An 11,562-nucleotide genomic window follows, 5' to 3' on the forward strand; every position below is an offset into this window, starting at 1 on the left:
GCAGCAGGCTCATCTTCCTCCCAACCTGGAGAGGGAGAGCCCACCCCCGGTGAGATGGGTACTGTGTTTTTCCCATACATCCCAGGACCAGCGGGCCAATAAGAACAAGGGATTTGAGGGGCGGGCTGGAGAAGGTGTTTGTAAAAGGGGGTGGGGCCCAGTGCCTGGTTGGTCTGTTCTAGGTGTGAGGAGGTTCAGAGGGGCTTCTCCTGGCTCTGGAGGTAGGCACATCCTCTGGCTCGGGGAGAGATCAGAGCATCCTCAGGTGTGAGGTGTTGGAGAGCCCCGCCCCCTCCTGGCCAACTGTTTTCCTCTCCTGCCTCACCCTCTGCTGGTTGGGCTGGACCAGTCCCAAGGAAGAGGGGTTCGGGACAGCAGATGGCCAATTTATGCCCTGAGCATACCTGTCCTCTCTCTGAGCAGCTCCCAGCATGGGCAAAGAGAAGACCCACATCAACATTGTGGTCATCGGCCATGTGGATTCGGGCAAGTCCACCACGACAGGGCATCTCATCTACAAATGTGGCGGCATTGACAAGAGGACCATCGACAGGTTTGAGAAGGAGGCCTCAGAGGTGAGGCTGCTCTATCTGAGGCTCCCTGCCCCTCCTTCCTAGCCGTGGTTTCCCGGGGAGGGATACCTCATTGCCGGGGAGGAGACTGCTCACTTCCGCTGAGCACCTGCTGGGCTGGTAGGTGCTTTCCCTCTCAATGATGTCAGGCAGGTGGTGGCTGTCATTTTCCAGGTGAGACAAATGAGGCTCTGAAGGGTTAAACAGCTTGCCTGAGGATGGGGGCCAAGGTTTAAATCCCAGTGGGGCACAGATGCCATGCCGTATCTCAGGAGCTAAAGCTGCCATTTAGAAGAGGGGAAAGGATTTGTCACGCATCTACCAGGGACCTTAAGGTAGTCCCGTGGATACCATGGTAGGTTCAAGCAAGCCTTGCCCCCCAGAAACTCCTTGTCACACACCCTTCTGTCACATAGTAAGCTCGGTAACAGCATGGGTGCTGTAGGATCCCAGGTCACGAACAATGAACATGTCCTAAGAAGCCTTGAAGGATTCCCAAAGGAAGGGATCTTCTCTGAGCCTTGAGGAAATGGGGCAGGTGTCCGTGAGCCACAGGAGATTGAAACAGCAGGTGTAGAGTGCCTGAGATGGAGGGTCGTTGCCTGGTAGGACAGGGGACATAGGCCTTGAGTGCCCTGCTAAAGAGTCTGGTCACTTTCCCTGCAATGACTAAAGGATTTCAGGCATAGGAATGATAGGAATCAGGCAAGATCTTTTTAGGAAGAGCACACTGGCTACAGCATGGGGAGAACAGCCCGAAGGGCCCAATGCTAGGGGCTAGAAAGCTGGTCGGGAGGTTGTTGCTCTTGACCATGGGAGCAAGGATGGTAGCCTGGGCTCAGGCAGCAGCAGCAGGCATGGAGAGTAATGGGTGGAATCCAGGGACGTGGAGGTGGGGAATCCTCAGAACTTAGGAGTTAGCTGTAGGGAAGGGGGTAAGGGAGGAAGAAGAGTTGAGGGTGGCCCCCAAGTTTCCAGCTTTGGAAACTGGAAGGTCAGGGAATACCAGAGGCAGAGCTGATCTGGAGTCCAAACAGGTCTGCTCTAGATGTGTGAAATTTGAGGTGTCCACAGGGCTTTCTGTGCTCATATCCAGGAGGGCAGCTGAATAGTGAAGTCTGGAGCTCAAGATGGAAGCCCGGATTGGGGACTAAGCCACGGGAGTGAGCTGGAAGGGGTGAGGGACAGAGCCCCAGGATGGGTGAAGCAAGAGCCCAGGCAGGGGAATGAGAAGGGAGAGCCAAGGAGGTGAGTAGAAAACCTGAGACTTGAAGAAGCATCGGACAAGACAGGAATAGTCTGTAGAACCAGCTGCTGCAGAGACAGAAATAGGATGGAGAAGAGAAAGCAACAGGTCATAGATCAATGCCATCAGCTATTCTCATCTTGGCTTCCTCAGGTATAGTCAGAATTGTTGTGGGGGCACTTATGTGGCAAGGGGTGCCAAGTAAAGCTTTAAAACTATGAGAAAGAAACTGGTCCATAGCCAATACGGTGGAAGCAGAGCCAAGAAGGTTATGGAAAAACCAATGATCTGATGGAGTGGTTCTCAAACTTTCTGGTCTCAGGAACCCTTTGAATTCTTAAAGGTACCCCAATGAGTTTGTTTATGTAAATTAGATCTATGTATTCATGATATTCAAAATTAAAACTGAGGTTTAAAAATGCTTAACTCACTTAAAAATAATAGTAATATACTCCTTATATATTAATGTAAATATCACACTTTTTGTGTGTGAAAAATAACTATTTTCCAAAACAAAGAATCTTGAAAGGGTGACATTTTTGCCGATATCTTTAATGTCTGGCTTAATAGAAGACAGCTGGGTTCTCATCTGCTTCTGCAATCAACCTGTTGCAATTTCACTTGTCATGTAGCCTCTAGAAAGCACCACTGTACAATGATGAGAAAACGAGGGAGGGAAAAGGCAAATAATGTCTTAGCATTATAAAAACAGTTTTGACCGTGCAAACTCTAAACGGTATCAGGGTCTCTGGACCACACTTTGATAGCTACTTATCTAATGAATATTCTAAACTATAATGGACTTCATAAAATAGAAGTTCCTACAGTAGCGAAAGTTAGGACACCTGGGCTCTATTTCTGTCTTTTAGTAAACTAGTCAGTTTTCTTGAGGAAGCCACCTGGTCTCTGGTCTTTCCTTTTCTTCACTCTGCCCTCTAATTAGAGCTGAAATGAACATATGCTCAGGACCCGTGAACTGGCAAGTGGTAGAGTATACCCTAGACCAGGATGTTAACTTGAATATGCTACCGACTTGGTCACCTTTTTACCAGTGCTGAAATCAGCTCAACTTCCCCAGGCTGCCAAGGGTAATTATCAGTCATAGATACCATTTAACACAGGGTAGCAGCTAAAAGTTTGAACTTGAGTCTGATGCTTTTTGATTCAAATCCTGACTCTGCTGTTTATTAATCCTATGATCTTGGGCTAGTCAGTTAACTTCTCTGTTACTTCATCTGCAAGATGAGGATAATACTCCACTAAGTCGTTGTGAGAGTAAATGAGATAACCCATGTTAAGTGCTTGAAACAGCACCAAGTTCAAGGTCAGCATTACTTATGTGTTCGCTATTACTGATTTGAGGGCTTGCTGACCCTGTGCCAGGTCCACATGCCTGCCTAGGCACTTTGTCATTTGGCCCTGGGTCACTCTGACTCCCAAACCAGCGCTGAAAGAAAAACTTAATTATACAAGTAATAAATTATGTTGTTTGAAAAATTCAAAGGTCTCTCCATACACTGCCCTGTTACCCTCCCTCTGACTCTCAACTCCTTTTGGAACTTCCTTCCTGGTTGATGGGCAGCTTTGGAAATAGGGGTGACCCTGGGGCTTTCCCTCCTTCTCCCGGCCCAGGTGGGCAAAGGCTCCTTCAAGTATGCCTGGGTGCTGGACAAGCTGAAGGCAGAACGGGAACGGGGCATCACCATTGACATCTCCCTGTGGAAGTTTGAGACGAAAAAATATTATATCACCATCATTGATGCCCCAGGTCACCGTGACTTCATCAAGAACATGATCACAGGGACCTCACAGGTACCACCAGAGTCATCTTGGCTCTGCTTCGGGGGTGGGCAGTGGGTGTCCCAGGCCAAGTCTGAGTTGGGCCTTCTTCCGTCTGTCACTTGGGCCAGGCAGACTGCGCTGTGCTGATTGTGGCCAGTGGTGTAGGTGAGTTTGAGTCTGGCATCTCCAAGAATGGGCAGACCCGTGAGCATGTACTGCTGGCCTATACACTGGGTGTGAAGCAGCTCATTGTGGCGGTCAATAAGATGGACATCACGGAGCCTCCTTACAGTAGCGCACGCTTTGAGGAGATCAGCAAGGAGGTGAAGGCCTATATCAAGAAGATCGGTTACAACCCTGAGGCTGTCGCCTTTGTGCCCATCTCAGGCTGGCATGGGGACAACATGATAGAACCCAGCACCAAGGTGAGAACTGACTGGGATGGGGCTAATTAAATGCAACATTCCCACTCAAATCTTTGAGCTTCTTCGAGAATATAATACCCAGGATTTACAGCATGCTTATGGGCCAATCACTGTGAATGATCCCCATTTTACAGATGAACAGAGGTTATTCAAGACTACACAACTAGTAAGCAAAGAGTTGCATTGTGCAATGTAGCATTTAGTTACATGTGGTTATTTATTTATTTTTTTTAGATTTTATTTATTTATTTGAAAGAGTGAGAGAGAGAGAACACAAGCAGGGGAAGGGAGGGGAGGGGCAGAAGGAGAGGGAGAAGCAGACTCCCCACTGAGTAGGGAGCCCGATGAGGGGCTTGATCCCAGGACCCTGGAATCATGCCCTGAGCCGAAGGCAGACGCTTAACCAACTGAGCCACCCAGACGCCCTGCCTATTAACTTTAATAATTTAAGTCAAATGAAATAATTTCAGTTCCTTAGTTGTATTAGCTACGTTTCAAGTGTCCCACAACCGCATGTGGCTACCATATTGGACAGTGAAGTTACAGAATGTTTCCATCATTGCAGAAAGTTCTGTTGAGCAGTGCCGGCAGACTAGTCCATGCTCACAGCATCTAAGCTACCTCTCTAGGCAGGTTAGGAAGTGTGGGGGCAATATAAATGGGTCTAAGATATAGTCACTGCGCTCATGGATCCCAGAATCTAGCAGGGTTTAAAATTCTTAAATGAGTGTCTCCCTACAAAGGAGGTCTAGTTCTCTGGCATCAGACCTGGGGTCAAGCCCCCGCTTTCTCCCTTGCCCACAGTAAAGAGGTAAGAGAGGAATTAATACTCTGGGCATTAGGACTTACTTCATGGGACTGTGAGAATTAAATGAGAGACTCCACAGGGGCATCGCTTCATGCATACAGTTGGTGCTCAAATGCTAACTGCCATCCCTTACTACTTTATTGCCTGAAGCCTAACTTTTCCATAACTGACTTGAGGATTCTTAGCCTTTTCTTCCACATGTACATAGCATAATCTTTTTCTGATTATAAAAGTAATACCTAACATTTTTACAATGAGCCTTTCATGCAGATATGAAGCATAAACTTCATGGCTTATAGATAGATAACCTAGTTTTCATGTAGTTCTTTCTAGATATTCACAGCTGGACTCAAACTGTACATAATTTTCTTTTTTTAAAATTTATTTTTATTTTTTATTTTATTTTTTTAAAGATTTTATTTATTTGAGAGAGAGAGAATGAGAGCTAGAGAGCACGAGAGGGAAGAGGGTCAGAGGGAGAAGCAGACTCCCTGCTGAGCAGGGAGCCCAATGTGGGACTCGATCCCGGGACTCCAGGACCATGACCTGAGCCGAAGGCAGTCGCTTAACCAACTGAGCCACCCAGGCGCCCCTGTACATAATTTTCTATAAAACTCTTTATTTTTAAAATTTCCTTTGCCATTTAAACATGTTGAATACTTAGTGGGTGTTTTATATCGTAGATCACAGAGGTACATTAGATTGTGTAGCCATATCTGTTATTAAGTAAAAATGGTATTGAGAAATTACTATGTGCCAGACACCAGACTAAATACTTTACATGCACAGAACCTCATGAAGAAGACATTTTATTCCCATGTAAAATAAGAAAACTTGGACACAGTGTAGCTAATAGCCCAAGGTCACCAGCTTCTAAGAATACTGTTTCTAGTTTTATTAAAAATTGCCATAAGCATCTTGCTAAATAAATCCTTGCATATGTCCTCATTAATTTAATTAGAATAAGCTCCTAGTGAAACAAAGGGTAGGCATTGTCTTGGAGTCTTCTGACACATATTGCCCAATTGTCCTTGGGAAAGATTAGAGCTACCACTGGGCAGTGTGTTCCTTTGGATGGTACTTCAGTATTTGCGTGCTGGGCACTGTCCTTGGTGCTGAGGGTGTGGTAGCAAATGATAGGCAACCCTGCTCCTAACACTATGGTCTCCTGGGGGTAGTGGTAATATAGTGGATGATGACAAGTGCTAAGAAAAACATAAGGCTGAGGGAGGCATGATATGAGAGTGTTACTCTATATTGGGTGGTGAAGGGGGTCTCTTCTAAAATGACAGTAGAACAGAAACCTGAAGCTTTGCCCATTTCCCCATTTCCCAAGTATTACCACAGAGTTCAGCTAGTGAAATAAGGGGATTTCATTCTCCTGTCCCTCTGGTTATTTATTAGGCATCTAAGATGTTCTAAAATATTTTATTCATTTGACAGAGAGAGAGAGCATGCACGCACACAAGTAGGCAGAGGGGCAGGCAGAAGGAGAGGGAGAAGCAGGTTCCCTGATGAGCAGGGAGCCCAATGTGGGGCTTGATCCCTGGACCCTGGGATCATGACCTGAGCCAAAGGCAGATGCTTAACAGACTGAGTCACCCAGGTGCCCCATATCTAGTATGTTCTAGATGCTAAAAGAACAAAGCATGCACTCAGTGGACTAGAGAGATTTAGGGTTTAGCCTTTGCTCTCAAGAAATACCTGTGACATCGGAGACCTCAGTTTCCCCATTTTCAAGATGGGGATGATACTGATCTCATAGGCTTATTCAGGCCTCTGAGTTGGCACAGAGACAAATTAGTTGCTAAGTTCATCAAACTAATAGAAGAGCTTATCTTTACCAATGAGGCTGGTGTTTGAGTGGGAAGTTGGCCCACAGAAAGGAGCCAACTGGAATTCCAGTTAACTGATACATCTCTGAAGGCAAAGATGATGTCTTTGATGAGCTTTGGCTAAGGTTTTTAGAGAAGTAAATATAGTATCTACTTAAAAGGCATGTATACAGGGGCGCCTGGGTGGCTCAGTCATTAAGCGTCTGCCTTCGGCTCAGGTCATGATCCCAGGGTCCTGGGATCGAGCCCCGCATCGGGCTCCCTGCTCGGCGGGAAGCCTGCTTCTCCCTTTCCCTCTCCCTCTCCCCCTGCTTGTGTTCCCTCTCTTGCTGTCTCTCTCTCTCTCTCTCTCTGTCAAATAAATAAATAAAATCTTAAAAAAAAAAAGGCAGGTATACAATGCACTATCATCCTTAAGGTTATCCTTCTAGAAAGCCTTATGCTCAATAATGCTGCCCTTCCTTGCCTAAGATGTTGGGGAACATCTAGTCTTTAGGAAGGTATAAGTGTTAGAGTATTTGAGTCTTGTTTTCATTCTCATTCCTGATGCTTACTTAACTGTGCCGCATGTTTTCTCTGCTCCTCCTGTGTAATGAGCAGATGGAATAAGACCTAAGAGCTAATCAGATTCAAGGAATCTCTGCCTCCTAAAAATATTGGCTCAAGTGAGGGGCAACACCTACAAGATTTAGAGAAATGGCCACCATTTAGTGGGTGTGTAGTACGTGTCAAACATTGTGCTTGGTGGACCGTGTGCGGTCTTTTGTGTCTTTACTTGAGCCTGCAAAGTAGGTGGTGATATCTGTTTTACAGATGAGGAAGCTGAGGCTCAGAATGCATTAAAAAATTGCTTGAGGTGCCATGTTAAATCCAGGTTGGCACCTGGGACAGGCTCCCTTGAGCCTAAGCAAGCTGCACATTTGGTGGCTTTTCCAGATGTCCTGGTTTAAAGGCTGGAAGATCACCAGGAAGGAAGGAAACATGGTGGGCATGACACTGCTAGAAGCACTGGACTCCATCATGCCCCCTGCCCGCCCTACGGACAAGCCCCTGCGGCTGCCTCTGCAGGATGTATACAAGATTGGGGGTGAGCATGTGCTATGTGGGGGTGGTTAGGGTCAGGGGCTCACTGAAGGCTGCCCGCTGACCACTCTGTTTGCTCTGTCCCCCCAGGCATCGGCACCGTGCCTGTGGGCCGGGTGGAAACAGGCTTCCTCAAGCCAAGCATGGTGGTGACCTTTGCCCCCTGCAACATCACCGCAGAGGTCAAGTCTGTAGAGATGCACCACGAAGCCCTGGCTGAGGCCCTGCCTGGAGACAATGTGGGCTTCAATGTGAAGAATGTGTCGGTGAAGGACATCAGGAGGGGCTACGTGGCGGGAGACAGCAAGAATGACCCGCCCTTAGAAGTGGCAAGCTTCGTCTCCCAGGTGAGGAGGCCCATTTAAGGGAAGTCTTCTGAGACAGCCATACTGTCCTACAAGCAGAATGGTTCACTGGGTCATTCAGGAAGTGGGCACTGAGCATATGCTCTATGCTGGGCTCTTGACCAGCAGTGTAGGTAGAGTCAGACTGTCCGGGTTAGAATCCTGACTGTACCTTATTTGCTACTTTGCCCTTGAACAAAACAATGCAGTTCAATGGTCTTCTTAGTTTCCACAGTATGGTCTTAAAGCAGTTGTTTTCAAACCCGGTGGATTAGAATCACCTGGGAAGCATTTCAAAAATGCAGATTCCTGGGGCACCTGGGTGGCTCAGATGGTTAAGCCTCTGCCTTCAGCTCAGGTCATGATCCCAGGGTCCTGGGATCGAGTCCCACACCCGGCTCCCTGCTCAGCAGAGAGCCTGCTTCTCCCTCTCCCTCTGCACCTCCCCCTGCTCATGCTCTCTCTCTCTCTCACTCTCTCTCTCTGTCTCAAATGAATAAATAAAAAAAAAATCTTAGAAAAAAATGCAGATTTCTAACATTTTTCCCAGTGGTTCTGCGGAACGATTCAGTAGACATGGGTGGAAGCTGGGAATCTGTATGTTAGAGCTCTCAGGTGTTTCTTCAGCCCAGAGTTAGAATGTGGAGGCTGTTCTGAATGCAACGTCTGGCACATTCTTACTTCTGCAGGTGGAGGCTTGCACTACCTCGCAGTGAGCTTGGGAGCATTACACGAGGTGATGATATGTAAAACAGCTGACCTGGGGCCAACAGGTCATCTAACAAGTTAGTTAGCTGCTATTGTAATGCATTTTTCTAAGTGGCAGGGAAAAGTAGTACATAAATAACATGTATGTGTGTAGGTTTTAGTATCACTCATCCCTAGCTCTGCCACTTCCCTGCTATTTCATCATGGGTAAATTATCCAGGCTCTCTGCTATGAAAATGAAATTGGAATGCATGAGATATGCTTAGCACAGAACTTGGTATACTCTATAAATGTTCAAATGCTCACTATAATTTAAAGTGTGTCCAAGGTGGGATGCCTGGGTGGCTCAGTCGGTTGAGCATCTGCCTTCAGCTCAGGTCATGATCCCAGGGTCCTGGGATTAAGTCCCGAGTCAGGCTCCCTGCTCAGCAAGGAGCCTGATTCTCCCTCTGCCTGCCACTTCCCCTGCTTATGCGCTCTCTCTCTCTCTCTCTCTGACAAATAAATAAGATATAAGTAAATAAGTAAGTAAGTGTGTCCAAGGTGCTTGACCCCTTAGTTGGTTAGGGCTACCTCCTCTGGAATCCTCCAGGCCTCTAGGCTAATGCCTTCCCCCGCTCCCATCCCACCCTGGGTTCCAGGTAATCATTCTCAACCACCCTGGCAGCATTGCCACTGGCTACTCACCAGTCCTGGACTGCCACACGGCCCACATTGCCTGCAAGTTTGCAGACCTCAGGGAGAAGATTGACCGGCGCTCAGGCAAGAAGCTGGAAGACAATCCCAAAGCCCTGAAGTCTGGGGACTCAGCCATCATTCAGATGATTCCACGAAAGCCCCTGTGTGTGGAAAGCTTCTCAGAGTACCCGCCCCTCGGTAAGTCCCGATAGCACTTGGCTCCTGGAGCTGCCCCTTCCTCCTCCTGGCTCCAGGGAGCCAGTGTTCCAACGGGTCACACCCAAACCAGATTGCAGAACCTGGTCAGAAGGACTGGAGTTCCAGGTTAGAAGGGCCCCCCAAAAGGAAAGTAGCTTGCCTAGTGTCACACAGCAAGGCAGGGCCATTTTAGAGCCTTGTTACTCAAAGTGTGGTCCATGGACCAGCAGCATGGGCATCCCCTGGGAAGTGGTTAGAAGTGGAGAACCTCAGGCTCCATCCAGACCTGCTGAACTCAAATCTTCAGTTTAACAAGATCCACAGGTAATCGGGATGCACATCAATTTGAGAAACCCTGATTTAGAGGAGGTGAATAAACAGAGATTAGCAGGGATTTTCTTTTTCCTTCTTATTCTTCAGTGCAGTGGTTTTCAAACCTGGTGGATAATCAGAACCACTGATGGACCCTATTAAACCCAGAGGCTCAGACCCTGATAGATTCACCTGATCAAGGCTGCAGCCTAGGAGTCTGTTTCTTAGATTTCCCCAAGTATATTCTGCGTGGCTAGGTTTGAACAATTAACCTAGAAGTTCTGACCTCAAATATAGGGAGTAGGCATTTTTATATAGTGCTTGCTCTGTGCTAGATGATAGATATTTATAAACAAACAGGTTCTTGCCCTCAGTGCCTCCCAGTTAATGGGGAGGAGGGTGAATTTCAAAAGGCTAGTTTTATTTATTTTTTATTGTTATGTTAATCACCATACATTACATCTTTAGTTTTTGATGTAGTGTTCCATGATTCATTGTTTGTGTATAACACCCAGTGCTCCATTCCTCCATTCAGTACGTGCCCTCTTTAATACCCATCACCAGGCTAACCCATCCCCCCACCTTCAAAAGGCTAATTTTAGAGGTGGGCTCCAGATGTTGCCACATGAATCTTGCAAAGCTGGTTTAGTTCTTTCTACCTCTGCCAAAAATACTGTGAGTTTGAAGCCAGATGCCAAAGCCTTGCCCTCCACAATTTGAAGTCAGAGGAGCATTCAAGAGCCCCCTGGAGAAGCAATTGCCGGATGCACAGTTGAATGTAAATGAGATCTATCCTACGGGTTGTTGTAATGGGCACAGAGAAGGTGCTAATTGCTTGGAGGCTGGGAGCATTAGTATGTATGGTAGGGTGGTGGATGCACCAAAAACAAAGTTTTCCCTGTGACCTTTACTTATGGAAGTAGGACAGTCCAGCGGCTAAGAATATAAGTGCTGGTGTGAGACTTTCTGGGTTTTCAACCATCACAGCAAAGTGACCTTCTACTTCTTTGCCCCAGTTTCCCCAACTGTAAAATAGAGTGAGATCTACTTTGGGTTGTTGAGATAATTAAATGCACTCCTATGTATAATTCAGACTATCACTTATTTGACCTCCTGTGCCAGTGTCCTATAGCTTGTGCCCTGTGGTACCATTCTCCACTTGTTTCTTCATGTCCTGTGTCCTAGGTCGCTTCGCTGTGCGTGACATGAGGCAGACGGTGGCTGTTGGGGTCATCAAGGCTGTGGAGAAAAAAACGACTGGTGGCAAAGTCACCAAGTCGGCCATGAAAGCGGCCAGGAAGTGAGTGGTGACAGCTACTCTAGGACTTTCTGGGAGAGGCGCAGTCCAGGAGGAGCCACAGCTGGAAAAGAATGGCTCAAGGAGAAGTCTTAGACTTACTCTTCTCTTGCCTGAATGGTCTTAAATCCGCCCCTGCTAATGCACTTTTCTTTTTGCTGATGAGTCTGAGGCATGGGAATAAAGCACAGCAAGTCTTTTTGCCTCTGCCTCTACTGACCTTGATGTTGCAAGCAAGGAGGAAGCAGGTGGGGTGCTCAGTCTAATTCTACCC

General features: G+C 47.1%; 1 protein-coding gene across 1 annotated transcript; it reads left to right on the plus strand.

The window, feature by feature from the left end:
• Nucleotides 1-431: 431 nt before the first annotated feature.
• On the plus strand, nucleotides 432-11,295 carry LOC113912438 (elongation factor 1-alpha-like). Its single transcript, XM_027575522.2, has 7 exons — nucleotides 432-575; nucleotides 3,451-3,630; nucleotides 3,729-4,025; nucleotides 7,605-7,755; nucleotides 7,842-8,098; nucleotides 9,445-9,679; nucleotides 11,177-11,295. Exons 1-7 carry the CDS (start codon nucleotides 432-434, stop codon nucleotides 11,293-11,295), a joined length of 1,383 nt encoding a protein of 460 aa, XP_027431323.1.
• The last annotated feature ends 267 nt before the right edge of the window (nucleotides 11,296-11,562 follow it).

The sequence above is a fragment of the Zalophus californianus genome, chromosome 4 (genome assembly GCF_009762305.2).
Source record: "Zalophus californianus isolate mZalCal1 chromosome 4, mZalCal1.pri.v2, whole genome shotgun sequence".
Lineage (NCBI taxonomy): Eukaryota > Metazoa > Chordata > Mammalia > Carnivora > Otariidae > Zalophus > Zalophus californianus.

Excerpts from the sequence above, each read along its gene's own strand:
- LOC113912438 (XM_027575522.2), top strand. The coding sequence starts at position 432 with ATGGGCAAAGAGAAGACCCACATCAACATTGTGGTCATCGGCCATGTG. Across the intron at positions 7,756-7,841 it reads GGATGTATACAAGATTGGGG|GCATCGGCACCGTGCCTGTG; the intron begins GTGAGCATGTGC and ends CTGTCCCCCCAG. Across the intron at positions 9,680-11,176 it reads CTCAGAGTACCCGCCCCTCG|GTCGCTTCGCTGTGCGTGAC; the intron begins GTAAGTCCCGAT and ends CCTGTGTCCTAG.